Source organism: Pelodiscus sinensis, chromosome 1, assembly GCF_049634645.1.
Source record: "Pelodiscus sinensis isolate JC-2024 chromosome 1, ASM4963464v1, whole genome shotgun sequence".
In the NCBI taxonomy this organism is placed as follows: Eukaryota; Metazoa; Chordata; order Testudines; family Trionychidae; genus Pelodiscus; species Pelodiscus sinensis.
In genome coordinates this window covers 301,663,846-301,685,950 of record NC_134711.1, presented here as the reverse complement: position 1 = coordinate 301,685,950, position 22,105 = coordinate 301,663,846, and the positions used below count along the sequence as shown (strand labels likewise).

At 43.3% G+C, this 22,105-nt stretch overlaps 1 protein-coding gene and 1 long non-coding RNA gene across 4 annotated transcripts in view; one reads left to right on the top strand and one right to left on the bottom strand.

Moving 5' to 3' along the window:
• ATP8A2 (ATPase phospholipid transporting 8A2) overlaps nucleotides 1-22,105 on the bottom strand; it is a 558,954-nt gene that overhangs the window by 438,271 nt on the left and 98,578 nt on the right. Inside the window, exons 22-23 of the mRNA XM_014581486.3 lie at nucleotides 19,962-20,100; nucleotides 9,259-9,323 (exon numbers count right to left, since the gene is read on the bottom strand). Of these exons, the coding sequence (XP_014436972.2) occupies nucleotides 9,259-9,323; nucleotides 19,962-20,100 (204 nt within the window). The remainder of the gene's footprint in view (nucleotides 1-9,258; nucleotides 9,324-19,961; nucleotides 20,101-22,105) is intronic.
• The window catches only part of LOC142826537 (uncharacterized), a 39,874-nt gene continuing 18,558 nt past the window's right edge, over nucleotides 790-22,105 (top strand). Inside the window, exons 1-4 of one of the 3 annotated variants that reach the window (XR_012900734.1) lie at nucleotides 790-933; nucleotides 20,438-20,533; nucleotides 21,272-21,406; nucleotides 21,494-21,624. This is a non-coding gene — a long non-coding RNA (uncharacterized LOC142826537). The remainder of the gene's footprint in view (nucleotides 934-20,437; nucleotides 20,534-21,271; nucleotides 21,407-21,493; nucleotides 21,625-22,105) is intronic. The other 2 variants (XR_012900733.1, XR_012900736.1) reach the window with 2 other exon arrangements.

Here is a 22,105-nt window from a genome sequence, read left to right as displayed (position 1 = left end):
TTGGTCCATCTACATCGGGCCAAATGTCAGAAACCCCCTTTTTTTGACACATCCCTTTTTCCTCATGAAACAAGGTTTACAGGAATGCCAAAAAACCACATCTGCTCTTCTGTAAAAAATTTCAGAAGAGCAGATGCATTCCCTTGGACGTGGCAGAGTTTTCCTGGGATACCTCTGGTATCCTGGAAAAACTGTGTAATGTAGACATAGCCACACACAATTCAGAGTCTTCTACAATGAGACACCAACAAATGAGATTTTTTTCCAGATCAAAAGCAGCAAAGTAAGATTATTTTTGCAGTGAATTTCCTTTCTAATTAAAAAAGGAAACATGGAATCTAAAAGAGACTCAAAGTATTTCATGTTGAAAAACTTCAACTTGGAAGTTGGAGAAATCTTTAAAAAAAAAAAAAAGAGCAAGTGAGTATGAACAGGTTCACCAACAAACAAGGGGGACAAAATGGCACTTGCCCAGGGGCAAGAATGATTTAAGAGACAGGGAAACCTCAGCCACTGCCAAGTAGTAGCACCTAGGCACCCCAGACCCTTTTTAAATCACCGGGGCAGAGCCACCCTCCCCCTTTGGGGAGGCTAGCCCCAGCTTCACACCTTCCACTTGCACCCTCCCAGAGCCTGGAGACCCCCTCTTCCCCTCAGACAGAGCCACAAGACCCCCTACCCAGAGAACCCAGCTCACCCCACCCCACCCCATCCCGTCAGAGAAGCTCCAGGCCAGCTGCAGCCCCAGCCCAAACCTACCTCTGCAGAATGGCTCCACTAATTAGGTATTGATGCTTCCTGGACCCTGGAGGGAAGGTGAATGAATGGATTCAGCAGCTGAGCTGCAGCTGCGGGTTCCCAGGAGAGACAGCACTCTCTCCCAGCCCCAGACTGCTGAAGAGAGCAGGCTGCAGGGGGAAGGCAAGATTTCTGGTGAGTTGCTGGCATTTTGAAGAATGGGGGGAATGTTGCTACATAGAGGTGATCTTATGGATAAAGTACAGCAATCCATTATTGCAAGAAACAGATCTGTGATTTTATTTCAATTGGTGTCACTTTAAGAAGCTGCTTTTATGCTATTTACTCTAGATAGATATTATATACTATGCAAACAGTTATCTATGTGGATGGCTCCTTTGCATAGGCATTTGCAGGACTGTGGCTTAGTGAATGAATATTAGAGCAAAAGCATGTAGATACACCTAACTCATGACATTTACATAGTTACACTTCAAAGTTTACATAGGAGGTGTGAATGGCATAAAGTAAAAAAGAAAAGGATTTTTTTAACAATGTAATTCTTTTGGAGTGTTGTAGATATCTGAAAACTCTGATTTTAATGATTTTTTAAAAAAAAAATTCTCTGTTTATTAATACATGATAAATTGTTAAAACTGGCAGGACATTACCAAGGATACTGTTTATTTGTTTGAGCTTTCAATTAGGGTTGGATTCCAGACAAATGATTTCCACTGAAATTTTACAATTTGTTTGGGAAGAGGTAGTTTTGGCTCTTCAGGGTGGTCCCATTGATTCATAAGTAGCAAGCACTAGCTGTGGTACTTAGGTGTTTTGGAGGATGAATACCTTACTTGCAAGCTCTTTGAAACAGGGATATGTCTGCAAACTCCAAAGCCATCCATGTCTTAATGTACGCTGGCTTCTACTCTGAATTTTTGAGTTGGACACACATGCACATGCACATACTGTGAAGCTAGGAGAACTTTGCCTCTGTTTCTACAGAATTCTGTTACACGTGCATAGTTAGGTATTTTAAATGAGTATTTAGGAACCAAACACCTGATGTTTTACTTCCCTTTGTATTTTCAGTGTTGTCACTTGTTTGTAGTTTTGTTCGCTGTCTGTGTCGCTTTATTATTTATTTCTACTGTTCTATGTATGTGTAGTATTAACCAAATTAAGAGATGACATCCCAGAGAAATTGCATAAGCCTGAGTGAATCCCTTTTATTCTACTGAGAAGCCCAAGAAGCTGAAGAGCACATACTGTCTCCTCCGCTGCCCCAGAACCTGCATGAGGCATAATAAAAGGAAAACTTCACCACAAACCCAGCAATAGGCTGTGCCGAGGCAGCAGCCTATTCTGCCTGTCATGAATGTGCCCAAATGGGCCACAGAGCTCCTAGACACATGCAGGGTGGTACCGGTGGCGGCAAAGGCGGCTTAAAAATGAGGTATAAACTGTAAGCCAGTCAAGAAGTATGGGACTTATTTTCAAAATAAAGGAAGTGACAATAATCATTATTAGTCAAGTATGCATAAAGTCATTGTATTGGATGTATTTCAGTGCACCTTCTTGGTTAAAAATAAAACCAAGTAATTGGAAAAGTTTAATATGTAATAACTCTAACTCATGGATAGTTGTCCTTGGAAACTTGACTACAGAATAAACCTTATGATGAAGAAATTCAACTGACTTAAGCCTCTGATGCAATGATAACTTATTCGATATACTGCTTCAGTAGGCTCTGCAACAATAAACTGCTAGCTTGTTATGGTGGAGAAGCCTGTTATCTGAGCTCAAGCATCACAACCACAAAAGATACTAGATATTTCTCATGGCATACATTCATGACGTACCATGTAATCACCAATTTTCTTCACTTAGGATGCCAGCAGATATAAATCAACAAGTTCTTGGGTTGTCTGACAAGCTATGGAACTTTCTCACTTTATCTCACTGGATGCCTTTAATGTTGTCAGGGTTTCCATTAGTTCTGGTGTTTATGAAAGATGTTTGATGCTCCAGTATCACATTTTCTTCTTCATTTCTCAACAAAAATGTATTTAATAACTTTCCAAACTCTGCTATACATAAAATCCATTGAACATGAAACTATTTATTATATGTGATATCTGAGTACAACCGTGGAGAGCAAAAGACTTCATGCTGCCTCTTTAAAAAAGCATTTTTGCAATTATAAGAAATTCTAACCAAGCAAGACAGCAATAATATAAAGTGTTAGATTTACGTACAGCTTTAGCTGAACATTTCAGAGCTGTTAGTAGAAAAGGCCTGCTCTCATTAGGCAGATTCTTACTGAGGAATATTCATTGCCTTAAAAGTGTCAACAGTGGGTACATTTTGTGGTTTCTTCAAAGTATAAAACTTGCACTTAATGCTTAAATCCTCTGAGAATACTAATGAGTGGGGTCTCCAAACTAAATTCTTTACTGATCATGGTGAATGTTTGACAGAAGTGACTATCATCCTCCAAATTTTAATCACTTGAAGAGCTATTACATCCCCGTTCTTAGTATCTGGACTGAAGACAACTATGGCTGAAGATTTAGTTTGTCATTTCTAAGACTGATTTATCTAAAGTTACAGGCCAGGAAAAGGTAGAGGTTAATCACATCAGCTAAAATTTATAATTATAAAGAATTATTTTAAAGCAGCAGGGATAGGGGAAAGAAAAGGATGAAGGCACTGACCTTTCATACCTTTAAAATTGCAGTAGTTTCTTTGTCTGTATATATGTTTAAGGCTTGTGGCAACATGAGCTGGTATCTCTGGCTGAAACCAGCAGACAATAAGCAGGCTCACCGAAATCATTCCTCCATTGCTCTGCCATGGAGAAGTGTAAATGGTCATCTTTTGCTATGAATTTAATTTTTATGAATAATTTTTTTTGGCCTAGGCTTAATCACCTGGACCTGGATTCTGTGAACTTTTACCTCATGTGAGGTAAAGAGGTTCCTCAGATTCAATGGGACTGGCGGTCATTCCACATTTTGCCACATCAAGTCCATAACCAAGATCACTACAATCAGGCCAACTTATGTAAACAGCAAAAAACTCACATCTCTCTGTGGATTAAGGTCAGACATGGTAGTTTTTCAAATGTCCTCTGGCATCTAAGACACTAGGCTGGGCTATAGGAACATCAGTGCACCCAATAATGATTTATCTCTTACTGTCTAATATTTTAATGAATCACAAACGAAATGACCAAGAGTAATATTAATAGATGATTTACAATAGCCAAAGGATAACCATAAATGTCAGTGTTTATTCTTCTAATTTTCAGATTTTAGTATAATTTACAAAACAATAAAGCTCCCCACAGACACCTTCTCTGCAAAAATACTCGATAATCTTTAAGCAAAACACCTATTGTAGCTCATCTCCATGGTCAGCCACCTCATGTCATGACACACCAGTGGAAGGGGGGGATGACTACATGTCTGGGTATTTACACAGTAATAACATCAGTTATTCCAAAATAACACAGCTGTGTAGCTGTACCCTAGGTGCTAGCAAGCCAACTTCCATGAGAGTTAAGAACTTTACTCACTCCTCTCTTCCAATTAAGTGACAGCTGATTCTTCTATCCAAGCATCTCTCTCTTGACATTCTACAGTGACTTCTCCCATTTCTCCCTCAAGGTTGTAGTGAGATCTATGAACGGTCTCACCATTTTCAAAAGATAATGGTCTTATCACTTTTCTTTAACACTTAGAATACTTAAAAAGGTTTCATTCACAGCTTGAATTTACAGACTCATGTTTCCAAAGATAAACAACTTCCAAATTTCTGTGTTGTTCAAATAATTACATTAGAGTAACACAGAAATTTTAAAAAAATAAAAAAGTAAAACCTCTTTTATCTCAACAAGGGAAAAAATGTTCTCAGAAAAAAAGGGAAAAAAAAGAAAATGAAGACTTTTTCACAACCCTGGATTATACAGCATTCCATCAAATGTGGTTAAACACCTAATATTGGGAAGGTATCCACCTCTTATTTCCTCCAGATATTTTTCCCCCCCACTCCTTCTCTGGATTGAACCAGTCCATCAATCCCTCTACAGTCATAATTTTCAGTTAGAAAATGGGAAAGCCAAAACAATGCACCATTTAATTCCAATGAAAAAGAAACAGAGCACTCAAAATGCACATCTTAACAGCAGAGAAAAAGTCAATTAAGCTACACAACTTCAACTGTAACATCAACTGTGTAGCAGAAGTAGAAATATCTTAATTCGGCTTTTGGCGCTGTCTACACAGCAGGATGTCCGAGAGAGAATGCTCTTCCTGTGACTTCACTTACTCCTGATGAAATGAAGATTACAGGAGATGGAGTAAGAAGTCCTCTAGCTCAACGTTATTTTGAAATAATGGCTTGCTGTGTAGGCGTGCTCTTTGTTGTTTTGGATAACGTCAGTTATTCCAAAATAAGGCTGCTGTGTAGATGTACCCAAAAAGCTAGGAGTTTAGGGATGGATTGGGACTCATATAGATTGACATGTTTATTTGGACCTTCTTCATATAAACAAGTAATTATATACAGGTTGGACCTCACTGTGATAGTTTTTCCCAGCTCCTGACCAAGTGCTGGGCTTCCCCTCTACCCCACTCCACCCACCCACACACACACACACACGATGCCGGGCTCCTGGCCCCTTCATAGCTCACAATGCACCAAGACTCTCTGATCCTGGTTGTCGGACAAGAGAATCCCAGCTTACAGCAGTGCAACCTGTATGCACATGGGGCCTAGAATGGGCACATTCCATACATTTAATAAAGAAATAAAATCAAAGCAATGTAAATCCTTTTTCCTTATACAGACAGGATGACAGAAACATTATACCCCCTTATAATGCAGACAGGTACAATGCTCCCTACTAGAGATATTTTACAGAAAAGATAATGTAACCAGAAGACACGATGAAAACATGTGTGATCTTTATTGTTGCAATCCATTCATAAGTGATGACAAACTTTTGCACTCTGATAGCAAAAGAAGCAACAGCAGAATTCAGACAGACAACCTTGCCATTTCTCTATCACAGGTCTTATCCTTTGTCGGCAGTGGGAATTATTTGTACCCTGTAAGGCAGCATTGGGTCACGGGTTGGCACAGCAGAATAAAAAGATGTCTAGCCTGAACACAATGCAGTCACACAGATGGGGGAGGATCATAACATAAGCCGCATAGCAGCAGAACTGTGACAATTAAGACAACCTTTTTGCTTCAAATCTCCATCTTCTAATTACCGTCTTCTATCTGCCAGCCCTTCAGAAATGAAGTTATTCACCTAGTACAGTAACATGGTTCTTCGAGCTGAGTCTCTCTGTGGGTGCTCCACTCTGGGTGTCGGTGTGTCCTTGCGCTGGAGATTGGAGATTTTTTATAGCAGTGGTTGGTTGGGTCATGCATGCGCAGTACCTGTCTTCTGGTGCCATTGCATAATGTGATCCCCTTGGTTCCTGCTCTACCACAGAGTTGAGTGGTTCAGACTCCAAGTAGAGGGAGAAGGGTGAGTAGTGGAGCACCCATAGGGATGCACATCTTGAAGAATCATCATTACTGCACAAGGTAACTTCTTAGAGTGGTGTCCCATGTGGCAGACCAAAGGCAGTAGGCTGTAGGAATTTAGTGGAGGACAGGTATACTGGCAGTTGGGTGAGTAGGTTACTGTTCCCTGAGTAGGCTGCCAGAGACTGCTGCATAGCAATTAAGACAAGCCAGCACCGGGGCTCATTAAGAGCCAGCCTGCAACAGCAGGTTAATGGGACACCTGAAGCCAGTTAGGACCTGCTGGTCCTCTATAAAAGGCTTCCCCTCAGGTAAGGCAGGGGAAAGGAGAAGAGGGATGGACTGGAGAGGAGGAAATGCAGAGTGAAGACAAACTGCAAGCAGGAGAGGTGTTTTCTCCTAGGTGCCAGGGAGAAGGTACCAGGGGAGCAGTTGAGGAAGTGACCCATGGAGCAGCTGCTACTCTGTGGGAATAAGGGCATGATCCCCCCCATCTACCTAGAACACTGGGCTGGAACCCAGAGTAAGTGGGCAGGACCAGGGTCCCCCCCCCCCCAACCTTCCCAGTGGGCTGCGACCAGGGAAAAGTGACTTTTTGGACCACAGAGGGATTTTGTCCTTCAGACTAGTGAAATGATGATGAAAATGGCTCATTAAGCAGGGAGCCCTCGCCTCTGAGAAAATCAAGAGGCAGTGGCAGGGTCACTGTAAACCTCTGTCCTGTACCAAAAATCCATCAGGAAGCCAGGACCCAGGAGAATGACCGGAGCTCTGCCACACCCAGTTGGAATTGGCTCCACCGAAGGTGCTCATGAGAGGGATCCCTGAAGAGGGACAGGTAAGATGGAAGGATTGGTGAACCTGTAAGTCTGACTTGCTTCCTCTTTCCCTGCTCCTCTTGGTATTCCTTTCCTACTGGTGACCACTGGCCAGGAAACATGCCAATGAAAGTGTAGGAGAAAATGAGATTTTCTCTCTGGCTTTGTCTACCCTGGCAGCATGTAGGTCATGGTCACTGTGTAATGAAGGTGTGGGGAAGCTAACCCTCCCCAAACCTCACACCACTGGGGAGCTGCGGCAGATTACCTTAGTCCAGGGTCCCCAGCTAATTTGGGGCCTCCAGAAAAATCTCCCCCCTGCCACAGGGCTGGAGGAATTCTTGCTCCGTGCCATGGCCACAGAGGAGTAATAAAGATTTTAAGGTGTTGAGGCCACAGTGGGAGTGGGATGGCAGGTGGGGGGGGGGAGAGAGCAGTAGTGGGAGGAATGGGTGCAAAGCCACAACGGAAGGGGTGGAACAGGGAATGGGCTCCAGGTGCAGAGCTCCATGCCTGCACCCCTGGTTGGGGATAGGAGGACAGATGTTCTGAGCTCAGAGTTCTGGCCATGGCCAAGAGCTCTACCACAGTCCCAGCTGGGGCTGATAGTTCCACCTCAGCAAAGGCTGAGCTCTCGGCCTCCCCCTCGTGGCTCTGACCAACTCTTAATTCCCCCTCAGCCTGGAAGGTGCCAGGATGGGGGTGCAGAGAGCAGCGGGAGTGGGTGGGGCCTTGGCAAAAAGAGGCAGAGCAGGGGGTTAGCCTTCCCAAAGAGAAGCTTCACTCACTGTCCATGATGTAGGGCACATCATGTTAAAAACAGTCTGAGTCCACTCTGCAGAGTAGCAATGTGCAGGAGGGAAGCAGCAGGGAAAGATTTTTGCTGCTAGCAGGATACTGAACTGCTAAATACAGCAGTATAGACATAGGATGCATTGCTCCGACATGTAGAGAGGCATGTAGGGTACTCACTGTAAGGCTCTGTCATATGTTTACTCACCTAAACAGACCTTTTTCCATCTATAGCTACTCAAACCCATGCTGGTATGTATTCTACATGTCACCATAAGTGTAGACATAGTCTCTGTTAAAGAGTTATACATCTCTGGCAGTTGGCTGCTTTTAGAGCTGCTCTCATGAGCTGTTTGGCAATATCAAGAACCAATGTTGACGTTCAAGCCACACATGAGCTGCTTTTACAATTGGAGAGAAAGCACAGGCATCATTTCAAAAGGAGACAAGATCTGTGGATCATATGCAGACATAACCACTGGAGGAAAATTCCATGCACTATGCATGGCCCAAGTACTGAGGACATGTACAACTACAATGCTCTTCTAATATTGCTTCTATCTCAAAATGATATGCACTGCACAGTGAATTTGCATATGTGTATTTTCCCTGCCTATTTCCAACCATCTTAACTGTTGCCCAAAACATCTAACATCAGATACAGCTTTAAGAGAAGAAGAAACATTTTAATTAACTTGCTTTTCCCTTAGCAGAAAGGCTACTCCTAGTGGAACTGAGGCTACGTCTACCCTACAGGGCGGTGTCCAGGGAATGCGTCTGCTCGTCCGCTTTTTTTTGCAGAAGAGCAGACATGCTCTTTCGGAAGCCCTGTCTTCCTCTTCCATGAGAAAGAAGGGCTCTTCTGAAAGAGGAAGCTTTTCTGAAATTTGGCCCAGTGTGGACAGGCCAAATTTCAGAAAAGCCTCTTCCGAAAAAACTATCAGAAAAAGGTATGCAAACTGCAGAGCGCAATTTGTATACCTTTTCCCAATAAATCAGTATAGTCTAGACATAGCCTGAGGTGTGTACAATAAATATTATTTAAAGCCCAGCACTGTTCCTACTGATCTGTGGAATGTTGCACCAATATGGTCAGTATCAAAGTAAAAACCAAAACTACTGACATACAGAGCCAATGATCATGAGCTTCCATGTTTTAGTGAATGTGACTGCTCTATGATAAAAGACCACAGAAACACAACTTAGTAAACCTCAGCCCTTTTTCACATAGCTGAAAATTGCTGATTGGCAGCTTTCTAAAATGAGCTCTGATTTCAAACTATTCCTGAATCAGAATGAGCAAATAAAACAAATGCAATCCAAATAAAGGACTGAACCAAGAATTTCCATGGAAAGAATTACTTACATCCAATGAATCTTCATTCACTAAGATGAGAGACATATTCTGAGAAATCAGCCTGCAGGAGTACCCTGTAAAAGGTAAAAACAAGTAAAGATGGCAAAGATTATAAACATTTTAAATTCACTTTTAATTCAGCACCCTTTATTTCAGAACTGCTAAAGGGCAAATTATGAGCACCCCGATTACTTCCAGGAATAGTCTGTTGTGAGTAACTGATCAGCAGTGTGAATAATGAATGAAGTGTGTTTGTTTTTGTAAGAGTGGCATATAAAGACACACATAACAGCAATGTAAGTCATGTAGTCAGACTACAAGATTTTTCATTGTGCTAGTATATTTTATAGGATTTATTGAGGACTGACATCTGAAATAATCACTTTAACCAACAATTGAAATGGAGCCTGCTCTTGGGTGGAAAATAGCAGTTGTTTAGCAGCATACAACTATACTGCATAACATTTAGGACTGTAAGTAATGAATAATTTTGAAAAATTTGATTATTCTTGCCAAGGATATTTCTGCTTAATGCTCATCACTAATCATTACCTTTGCAATAATATTTTGGGCAATATTTTGCAATGAATACATTTGTGTTGACTAGATAAGGATTACTTTCTACAAATAAGAGAGGAGGGGTGCCAGCAGTGAGCTCTATGCATATGTTAAGAAAAACGATGAAACATAACTGGTAAATAGTTAATAATATGAAAGCTGCGTAGTGCATGATTTTCTATGCTCTTCCACCCAAAGACACTCACTATCAGAAAGAGTAATTAAATCTTTCAAGTAGGTAATGACAAACAAAAAACAGACATCATAATAAAAAACACATAAGGATTCTATTGGCTCCAGTGTAATTCCAGCCCACTATTTCCATTATGGGGCGGAGGAATGGGGGGGAGAAAAAGACTCATATGCTGAATTTAAAGGAGGAAAAATTGGAATTCTTAAATTAGCTCCAGACTGAAGAGCTACATTTTTTATTTTCACTGAAAAAAAGGGATATTACAACTTTAATCATTTCCCTCCATGTCAGGCTTATTCTTTCCCCAGGGAATGGCTATAGCTTTATGCAGTAGACTGTTACAAATTCAGTATAACTAATTCAAAGGGATTTTCTAGTAGTTTTTGATTGGAACAACAGCTGCAACAGTGAGCAGTAATTTTGAAACTGCTGCTCGCTGTTTTATTTTACATCTTTCAAATCAAGCAAGACGCCATTTGACAGCTGGAGCAGGATGAAGAAGTTCTGGAGAAAACGTTAAGCAGTCTGTTGTATGTCTTGGCAATTATGGAGTCAAGTGGGCCCACTCCTATAATGAGTAAAGTCAATTGGAGTTTCATCATTGAGTTAAATAGGAACAGGAAGAGGCTCAGAAGGAAGATGCAAAACACAAATCTATCACGTTTTATGAGATACTTATATATTACGCATAATTTCAGTACTCTAACCTCTTAAGATATCAGTGTTAAAAGTACAATAACGGGCACTTAAAATTGCTAAATGAAATTGATATTCTATACAAACAGTTAATATAGTTTTTTCTGGCAGTGCTAATATGGCAAATTAAAACTAAAAGTTCAGACACTCCAGTTTGGTAAAATGAGATCAATTTCTGGATCAAAGCTAGGTATGAAATGTCAATCCACACTTGTAAATTGAGGTCTAGATCCCTAATCCAAAAATTTAACTAAATCCATAAAGTAGCTGCGACAGGCACTCCTGGAACTTTTATTTACCTGAAAGTAACTATTAAATTAAAGGTAGAAGGGTGACAGAAGTTATGCACAGTGATTATAAAGCTTTATACTTCCAAGGGAAATGTAAAAAATAATTTAAAGTAAGTTTTACAAACATGATTCAAACTGTACACAAAATGTTACTGCTGAACATTAACTACAATGATCTTTTATAGGCACCGTTTTTAAAAAGTTTCCCTCTGTTTTCCAAGATTTACTATATTTTGAGCATTTGTACAAATTTCAAAAAGGACATGAATTAGTGAAAACCAGTGGCCCTTTCTTCTCAGGCCAGATAAGGTTCAGTCCATCACAGAACAAGCCTATGTAAATCATATATATTACCTCACTAATTAACACACCCACTATTCTGAAAGGTGCATTGTTGCATTTTACTAGTGTACCTAATAAAAAGAAAGTGTTTTTGTTGTTGTTGACTAATGTCCTTTGATAAGCAAGCTGATATCAACAAACTGATTTTACAGAAGATTCACACCACATGCAGTGGTAAATGACTCTTTAAAACATTTAGATATTAAGTCACCCACCCTATTTCCACAAGAAATACTAACCCTCCAGAAAATTCTGTTTAATCCATTTTGCTGCCTTTGAATTCTACAGGTACACTGAGATCTTACACAATTCCAGTAAGCAAACAATAACTATATGAGTCATGCAGACTGCATCTGAAATTTTACTTAGACTAACTGAAGCCAATTTTAAAGCTAAATAATAAAAATTACTGAGTGTCTGAAACTTTGCTAAAGTCACAGAGTTCCAGAATTTTGGCAAAAGGCCACTTGGAAACTTACTAAGAACAGTCTACCTGCAAATCTGTACAGTATACATAATGGTTCATCAATTACTTTTGTCCAAACAGCTAAAAGCCTAAAGTCAGAGCTAATTTGAGGATGCTAAGAAAGTATCTACTTAAAAAAATCAGCATGTTACTAGGTAATTCCTAAAAGGGGGAGGAGGAGAACTAATGGCAATTGATGAAGCTTTCTAAACTTGCAAAAAAAAAAAAAAAAGGCAAATGTGACTGGTGCTTTCTGAAGGCTAACTGTAGCTTTCACTGAGAGAGTTTTGCTAAGGATGATTGTTGCAGACTTTGGCAACAAGGTAACACTGGGACTATATATATCTGTACATATATGTGCATGACAGGCTGTACATTCACAAGACCAGACGATGAAGCTCTGCTTCTCTTTGGTAAGAAGGGCTGCAGGACTTAAGGATTAAAGTAGATAGGCATTTATGTACTTGCTTGTCCTATATGAAATAGTGGCACATCCATAAGCATGTGATACAAGCAGTGTTCCCTAAGAGTATGTCTACACTACCACCCTAGTTCGAACTAGGGTGGTAATGTAGGCAACCGGAGTTGCAAATGAAGCCCGGGATTGGAATTTCCCAGGCTTCATTTGCATCTCGCCGGGTGCTGCCATTTTTAAATATCCGCTAGTGCGGACTCTGTGTCGCGCGGCTACACGCGGCATGGACTAGGTAGTTCGGACTGGGCTTCCTATTCCGAGCTACCGTTACTCCTCGTTTCACGAGGAAATCCTTGTTTCACGAGGAGTAACGGTAGTTCGGAATAGGAAGCCCAGTCCGAACTACCTAGTCTGTGCCGCGTGTAGCCGCGTGGCACGGAGTCCGCACTAGCGGACATTTAAAAATGGCGGCGCCCGGCGAGATGCAAGTGAAGCCCGGGAAATTCAAATCCCGGACTTCATTTGCAACTCCGGTTGCCTACATTACCACCCTAGTTCGAACTAGGGTGGTAGTGTAGACATACCCTAAGACAGATAAGCATGTGGGCACAAGTTCTGCAGAGCAACAGATGTTTGCTATGGATAGAAATCCAAATCAGGAAATTTGGACCAATTCTGTTTAGTGGAAGACGGAACTTTCTAAAATTGTTTGGTTATTCAAGATCATGGTTGAAATAGGTACATTGCTCATCAGCCTTACCAAGAAAATAATTTCAAGATCTAGAGAGATGGTGTTTCACTTGTTTCAGACTCTGAGGGTATGTCTACACTACCCCGCTAGTTCGAATTAGCGGGGTAATATAGGCATACCGCAATTGCAAATGAAGCCCGGGGTTTGAATTTCCCGGGCTTCATTTGCATAAGCGGGGCGCCGCCATTTTTAAATCCCCGCTCGTTCGAACCCCGTGCCGCGCGGCTACACGCGGCACGAACTAGGTAGTTCGAACTAGGAAGCCTAGTTCGAACTACCTAGTTCGTGCCGCGTGTAGCCGCGCGGCACGGGGTTCGAACGAGCGGGGATTTAAAAATGGCGGCGCCCCGCTTATGCAAATGAAGCCCGGGAAATTCAAACCCCGGGCTTCATTTGCAATTGCGGTATGCCTACATTACCCCGCTAGTTTGAACTAGCGGGGTAGTGTAGACATACCCATAGATTGTTTTCAAAGTGGTCTCTAAAAATACACAAAATATTTTTTAAATAAACTCGCATTCGCATGCAAAACAGAGACAATCAGAAGGAAAGCTACTCCTTTTCTTATATAATTACTATTTGTATTGTGACAGTACCTAGGGCTCTGCTTTGGACCAGGGCCCTGCAGGCACATATGCCTGCTTGCTCAAATAGCTTAGATAATTGAAAGTTTTTCATAAGTCCACTGTTGCATCTGCATACAGTGCAGGCACTTTATCTAGATGGTCATGGAAAACATAGCCTCCTCTACCATGGCACTGGGAATGAGATGGGCTTTTTAATTTCTTACTGATAATCAGTTGGTTTATTTCTGCTGCAGACTCCTTCTTGAATGTCATTAGAGGGCAGTGCAGTATTTGAATGGTCAGTCACAGCATGATGGGCAGTAAATTAGAAGCTAGCCCCCACAGAGTTTCTGTAACGTCCATTGATGGATCTCAATGGCATAAAGTAACACTGACTCCCTCTAATGGACATGAAGCTGTGAAGGAGCCAATATACCAAGACTACCTGTCGGTGAAAGCAAACTTGTCTCAGCATGAAAACTAGCTGCACAGGACTGAGCTGGATAGCTTCAGGGGGTAGCCAAGTTAGTCTGTACAGGATAAACTTAAAAAACAACAAATAGTCTAGTAGCACTTGAAAAACTAACAAAACGTGTAGATGGTATCATGAGCTTTTGTGGGCACAGCCCACTTCTTCAGATGACTGGACATCCAACACTCTGGTCATCTGAAGAAGTGGGCTGTGCCCACAAAAGCTCATGATACCATTCATGTTTTGTTAGTCTGGTAGCACTTTAAAGACTATTTGTTGTTTTTTAAGTTTGAGCTGGATAGGTCCTTCTGAGGACTGAGTTAGTGCAAATAGCTAAGGAAGAAGTGACTCAAAATATGTAGCAATCTGTAGTGTATGCTGAGGGGGAAGGATATCTTGGTCATTGCCCTTCCCTGTTCAAACCAGATATATTCCACTGGCTTAAAATTGGCAGTTACATTTTCAGCATCAATCTCCAGATTCATCTGAATTCCAGCCAAAAAGGTCACATGAACATGGAAAGTTACAGAGATGGAAAACAACATCCATAGCCCATTCCCCTATCTATTGAGTATTGTCATCATGGTGGCATTTTATCTGCTCTTAATGATCTCAAGCAAAGGGTTGCCAGCACCTCCCTGAGGCTTGGTCCGTGCTAGGAATTTGTTGGTATAACTACGTCACTCACAGCTATGGAAAATTCACCCCCTTGAGTGATGCAGTTATACTAAACCCTAGTGTAGACAAGCTTCATTGACAGAACCAGTCCTCGGGAGCTGTGAGGCCGGGAATAACACCTCCCCTTCACCCAAGGCTCTGCCCCCTTCTTCCTGCTCCTGCTCCACCCCACCCCACTCCACTCTGCCCTTTTCCCCCATAGGTGACTTTTGGTAGCACTTGGTTGGTGCAGCACACCTCTGTACCTCCTCCAACATTTTAATGGTAAATGGGACCCTCATTTCCCCTGCCGATATTCCTCAAAGTGTTCTTCCCTGCACCCCTCCCGTCACAAGCACCAGTTGCCTTTCTTCCTCAAGCTCCATGCCCCGAGTGATGCTGGGAGCTGGCAGAGCAGAGCAGGCTGGGGCCAGGTCACTCTGCTTCCTGCTGCTACACATGAGTAAAGGGGTGTGCCTGAGCCCTGATACCAGTGCCAGGTCCTCCCACTACCACCCCAAGCTGCCCCATGCAGTGCAGGAGCCCCCAAAGTGTGGGGCCCAGGTTGGTTGCCCCAAACCATCCTCTGGACGGGATGGCTCTACTCATTGACACAGGTACCGCCTCTCAGGAAGATGGTATACCTACGCTGATGGAAAACACTCTCTGGTCAGCATATGTAGCTTCTTCACTAAGTGTTACAGCAGCAGAGCCGCACATTTAGACAAACCCTTATAGTATTTACTCCACCATCTGATACTCAGGAAGTTTCTCCGGATATTTATCCCACATTCTTCTTTCTCTAATTTCATACCACTACTTCAAGTAGTCCCCTTTGTATCATGCTGAAAAAATGTTTTCCCACCTTACTGTACACACTCTTAAAATTTGTAGGCAGTCATGTCCTATGTAGTTAAGACTTAGCCAAGATTTAGAGATTTAGGGTGAAATTCTGGCTCCACTGAAGTCAATGGCAAAATTCCCACTGACTTCAATGGGGCCAGGATTTAACTCATAGTTCCTTTAATCTTTTCTCATATGTCAATCCTTCAGACACTTAATCTTTTTTTTTTTTCCGGTCTTCTCTGAACTCTCTCCAGTTTGTCTATATCTTTCTGGAAATAAGATACACAGCACTGAATGATATATTCCATAGCCGTCTTTCCTCAGTAGAAGTCAATACAGTATTTATATATGCACTAGACAGGAAAAATTACAATAAAAGAGCATTAAGGTTGCAAACCCAAGCATTCAGATGTGAAGAAATGCCAGAATGAAGGTTCCCCGAGCAACTTTTTCAGGCCCAATTGTACATATGCATCATCAAACAGTCTTCAATTGCAACTCTTTTTTTTTCACCGGACCTCTGCCTCAGGATAGACAGCAAAGGGGGTGAGTTATATAGGCTCATGTCCTGGAACCAGGAATATTCCTGGGCTCCATCAAATCTCATTGCCTGCCTGTGCTCCCTACCCCCTGCTTCCCCTGGCCCTCCTGCTGCTCGAGAACTCCCTCTGTGCATCCCCTGGCCCCACCATCACCTCTAGGTGATTTAAAATGTCCCGGGGGGCGGGGACGGAGGTGCAGAGGAGTTAGAGCGGTTTCCAGCCCACTCACTTACCCCAACTACCAGCATGTATGTCCCTGCAGCAGGGGGCTGTGTGGGTGATGCAGGGGTCTCCAGGCCATGAACTTCTCCAGCAGCTAGAGTAATCCACAGCAATGGCATAGCCAGAAGGGCCCACTTGGGCTGGTCCCAAGTTCAGGTGGGTGGACAAGAATATGAGGAAAAGGGGAGCGGAACAGGAGAGATGGGTCAGTAAGCCCCATGCCCTGGCCCCACTATCTGGGTGGAACACTGGGCAGGCTGGAGGGAGTTGCACCTGGGTACAAAGTGGGTGGGCCACAGCCTGCTCAGGCCCACCCATGGCTATGCCCACAGTGCACTGAGACTCCATACCCCCATCCCCAGGCCACAGGGACACACATGCCAACAGCCATAGGAAGCAAGTGGCCAGAAGTCACTCGAACCTCTCTGTGCTGCCGGTGGTGGCAGCAGGGCACCCCAGAGTGTGTTAATCACCTGGTGGTGGCAGGCAGGATTGGGGGGGGGGGTGGTGCATGGGACAGCAGAAACGGCCAGGGAACATGCAGGGACAGAAAAGCCCAGAGCCCCCTGCTTCCACAAGAGTCAGAAGGAGAAGACCCTAGGTAAGTGTTGCTCTCCCCAACCCCCCCCCCCACATACCACCTTGTGCATCCCACTCCCTTTAGAGCCTGCACCCTGTCCTCCCACTCCCTGTCCTGCCCCCAAACTCTCCCCTCCTCTCCAGCCTCCAAACCGCCTCCCAGAGCCTGCACCACAGACTCCCCCAAAGTTCCACCCTTCACCTCACCTGCACCCATACTCCCTCCCTGAGCCTTACCCTCCCCTGACCTTCAATTCCCTACTCCAACACTCAAAATTCCTCCCCAAGACCGCACCTCTCCCCCACCCAAACTCCCTCTCAGAGCCTTAGGCCGGGGAGAGTTTGAGTGGGAGAGTGGTGCAGGCTTGGGGCTTTCAGTGCACCACCAACATTTTTGCAAACCTGCTGCTCCAAGGAACAGTGCTTACTTAATCAGCAGGTTTTTTCCCCCTCATTGTTTAATGTGTGGGCCTATCCCTTTGTTATTGCAAACTATGCATTTCCTCTGCGGCTTTTCTATGGTGGTCATCATTATAGTATATTTGTATTTCACAATTTATTTTCAGAACACTTCTGAGATAAGACAGTATTTATTACAATACTGAGGTACACAGAGAACTGAGGTACACAGAGATTCAAGTCAAACATATCCACTAATTTTGGGTGTGATACCCTGGATCTGATTTTTTAGAGTACTTAGCATCAGATAGCACTTTATATGCACAAGCACACCTCCCACTTCCATTTGCTGCTTTGGGTAATCAGCACTTCTGCAAATCAGACTCCAGGATCTCAAGTCAAGCACTAGAAAATGAGAAATACACAGTTAGGGTTTACCTACACAACCCTCAGCAGTAAGTCTGTAAGACTACATCTAGACTGCAGGCTTCTTTCAGAAGAAGCTTTTCTGGAGATCTCTTCGGAAAAACTTTTTTAGAAAGAAAGCATTTACACAGCAAAAGTGCAACGAAAAAGCAATGCGCTTTTTCGAAAGATAGCATCCACATTCATTGGATGCTATCTCGCATTTCAGCTGTGATTACTGTGGACGGAGTGGCCACCAGGGCAACTATGGTTTTTCCCAGAGGCCTCTTCTTTCAAAAAAACACTGTGTTCCACGTCCACACACGCCTTTTTCCGAAAAATCTTTTTTGGAAAAAGGCTTCTTCCTCGTAGAAAGAGGTTTACCACTGTCAAAAAAAACCCCCTCTGTTCTTCCGACTTTCTGCTGAAAGAACGCAATAGCCGTGTGGATGTAAGTGTAGTTCTTCTGGAAAAATGGCTGTTTTTCCGGAAAAACTCTGCAGTGTAGACATACCCTAAGCCTGGTTTAAAAGAGTTCCTAAACATAGTTACCATGCTATAAATAGCTATGTAGATGTTGCAATTCAGGCTTGAGCTTGGGGTGTGAAGGCTGGAGCCTGAGCCACAAGTTAAAAGCTCTTTTTAGCACAATAGCGTGAGCCCCAAAAGTCTGTCAATTCAGACTCTGAGGTTTGCTGCCACTGGCTACTGCCAGCTGGGTACATGTACCCTCATTGACTACTCTAGAACATGTGGTTTAAGTGATGTGATTAGCATCACATAGAAACTAGAATCTAATGCTCCAGGGCCACATTCAACTGCCTTCTCTTTCTAGCTCATTCACTAGACAGAGCTCAACTGGAGCAAAAAATTAAGCAACTGTTCTACAACAGCCTCCTTCACTACACATCCCTGATTTACCCTCAGAACAGGTCTGTCCTATGCACTGAATGAGGCAGGTGTCCTGTTGAAGAAATTGCTCCCTGAGTGGGCTCAGGCCTGGGGTGGGGATTGGGGTGCTCCCAGACAGCAGCACAGCAGGGCTAAGGCAGGCTCCCTGGACATGGACGGGGGTGGCTCGCTCCACACACTGTCCTCACCTGCAGCACCACTGCCATAGCACCCATTGGCTGCAGTTCCTGGATAACAGGAGCTTGGGAGTTGGCTCTTGGGAAAGGAGCAGCACACTGAGACCATCTCCTTTCCTTTAGGGGCTGCAGGGACATACCGGCCACTTCCAGGAGCAGTGCAGAGCCAGGGCAGGCAAGGAGCCTGCCTTAGCCCCTTGGCACCATTGGATTTTTGGCAGACTAAAATCTCCTTGTTTGGCTTCTTTAGCCTCTGAAAGATCGAACCGGTTCTAGGAGATTCCCAGCGAAACTGGGAGGGATGGCAACATTATGTCCCGGTCCTGTCCATTCTCCACCTCTTGTTCCTTATTTCAGTACCATTCTCCGTGACTACCCAAATCCAGTCTTTATTCCACAGGCTCCTTATCCCAAATCAAGTCTCTTTCGTAAACTCTTGTCTCACCCCCTGGATTTCCCAATCCCAGTCTTCTTGCCCTGTTATCTCCAGTTCCTACCCCCACACTTTCGCTCAGAGGGGGATAAACTATGGCCTGCAGGCCACATCCAGCTTACTGGATCCTTCTGTCCAGCCCCAGCCTGAGTTCCCACTCATGGAGGCCAGCCCGTTGGCCCTCTCCTTCTGCCCTTCTGGGAAACAGCAGTACAGTTCTATGAATCTATCACCCAATATGTACACTAGAAATATGTGTTAAAGCTGGAGTTAGGGGTGATGCCTTTTACTTCAATTAAGCAGTGACAGTTTACCTATGCTCCCTTGTAACTTATTTTCACATCTACGGACAGGCTCAGTTTCCTCAATATTCAGTAACGCCTGTTGTGGAGCAGATACACCATTCTAACCTAAAAGGCCAAATTCTCCTCAACTATGTCCCATGGATATCAATTTAAATATTCTGCTCTCCCGCTCTCTCTCTCTCAGATCTCCATGCAGAATTGAGATATGTTTGCTTTGGGAAATTATGATACAGCCCTAAGCTATTAGCTTTAAGAACTTATTCTTATAAGCGGATTTCACCAAACTGTTGGAATGCTACTTTCATCTGCAAATATACAAACTAGATTTTACTTTAAACACCGGTAAACATTTTCATTCAATGGATATTACAATGGCTTCTTAATCACTAATATCAGTTACCTCAGTGCACAGATTTGCTATGTATTTTCACACTTCTGTATCAAGTGAATTCAAGGCAAAATAAAATATGAAGGATGCTGTTGCTACCTATGTTGATAGCTGTTTCTTGTTTGTCGCCTGTCAGGATCCATATCTTGATTTCTGCTTTCATTAGTGTTGCTATAGTTTCTGGAACACCTGCTTGAAGGCGGTCCTCAATGGCTGTAGCTCCAAGAAGCAGTAAATCCTTAAACAAACATCAGAATTTGAGGGGTTGTTTTCTTTAGGCCAATATCTGCTTAGAACACACTTAAAAGAGGGCATTAATGACTGTGAGCTGTGCCTCATCACTAATGCAGTGTTTTGACAAGCAATGAAGAAGTTATTCACCTAGTGCCGTAACAATAGCTCTTTGAGATATGCGTCCTTGTGGGCGCTTCACTGTAGGTGTATCTGCACTGCTGATCAGAGAACTTCGGTAATAGTGTCCAATAAGCCTGCACATGATCTGTTTCTCCTCTTGCTGCTCCTGAGGCAAGTCAGCGTGTGTAGGTGAACACCCTTGGGTTCCTTCTCTCTCACAGAGACATTGACAAGAACTTAGAAAAAGAGGGGAGGAGGAGGAGGTTTGGAGCACCCACAGAGAGAGACATCCTGAAGAACCATTGTTACTGCACAAAGTGAGTACTTTGAGTAGTGTCCCTGTGGGTGTGCCTTCTGGAGGGCTGGGGCTTCAGCATTGAGTCCATTATAAATCACACACAAATCACACTGTTGTACAACCAAAGATGATGCTGGCAGCAGAGTTCCTGGTGATTACATAATGTTCTGAGAAAGTGTGGGCTGATAACCATGTTGTCAGTCTACAGATCTCCACAGCAGGGACATTCTTAAAGGAGACAGATAAGGAAATCAACTTCCATGAGAAGTAACAGTAGTTAGAATTAGGATCTCTAATTCGAACTACCTACTCGGTGCCGCGTGTAGCCGCGAGCACGGAGTTCGGACTAAGGGGGATTTAAAAATGGTGGCGCCCGGGAACATGCAAATGAAGCCCGGGATATTTAAATCCCGGGCTTCATTTGCAACTCCGGTTGCCCTCATTTGCCTACCTAGCTCGAACTAACGAGCTAGTGTAGACATACCCTTAGTGTTTGAGTGTGACAGCACTAAATACCCCTCAACAGCATGGTGGAAAGCTGTAACAGTGGCTAGCTGCACCATGAAAGAGTGCTGAGAGAGACCCAATTTATTCAGGATTAATCCACAGTCCAGGATGTGTGGAAGATTCATGTATGTTGGGGGAGACTTGTTGGGATGTGCATCAAATTTAAAACCTGGACCATTTTTGCAGGTAAGTATGTTGAGTCAAGGACTTTCTGCTGTAGAACAGAACCTCTTGTACCTCTCTTGAACAGGAGCTTTCTAGGTGTTGGAACCAAGCAGGAGCCATGCCTTGTGGCAGAGAATCCCCAAATTGTTATATAGGGTACATCCTCTATTGTCTGAGAGGACCTATGGAGTGAATCAGAGAGAGATTTGAGCTACTATAGGTAAGGATACCAGGTCAATCTTTGCCAAGTAGAAGTAATGAGAATGACATGGGCTCCATCTTTTTATTATCTTTTTATTTTCTGCAGGACCTTCAACAGTAGGAGAAATGAAGGGAAGGCACAGAGAAAGTCCCTGTTCCAGAGCTAAGGAAAGCATCGCCCAGGGAGTGTAGATTCATCCCCGTTCTGAACCAGTAGCATGAACATTTCTTGTTTAGGTAAGTGAAACATATCTGTGGACAGTGTCCCCCATCGTCCAAATACATTGTGAAATACTGTTGAGTGTAGCTCCCATTCCTTGTTATGTGGGAATTTGTGACTGAAACTGTCTATCACATTTTGTGTGCCTGAGAGGAATGTTGCAGGCAACATAGCTTTGTGGGACATTCACCAATGGCACAGCCTCATCATTTCTGCACATAGGGAAGGTGAACTGGCTCTATCTCACCCTCCCATTGATTGACGTAGTACATACAGCCTATCTTGCTCGTCGGGATCTTTGAGTGCCATCCTGCGATCAGCAGAAGGAATTGAATGCAAGGGCATTCCTGACTGCTCTTAGCTCAAGGAAACTGATGTGAAAGGACATCTTCCTGGGCAACAATTTGTCTTGTGTTGTCATGCTGTTTAGATGCACACCCCCACTCTATGAATGATGTGTTGGTGGTGAAAAGCAATAATGGTAATGTTTGTGAGAAG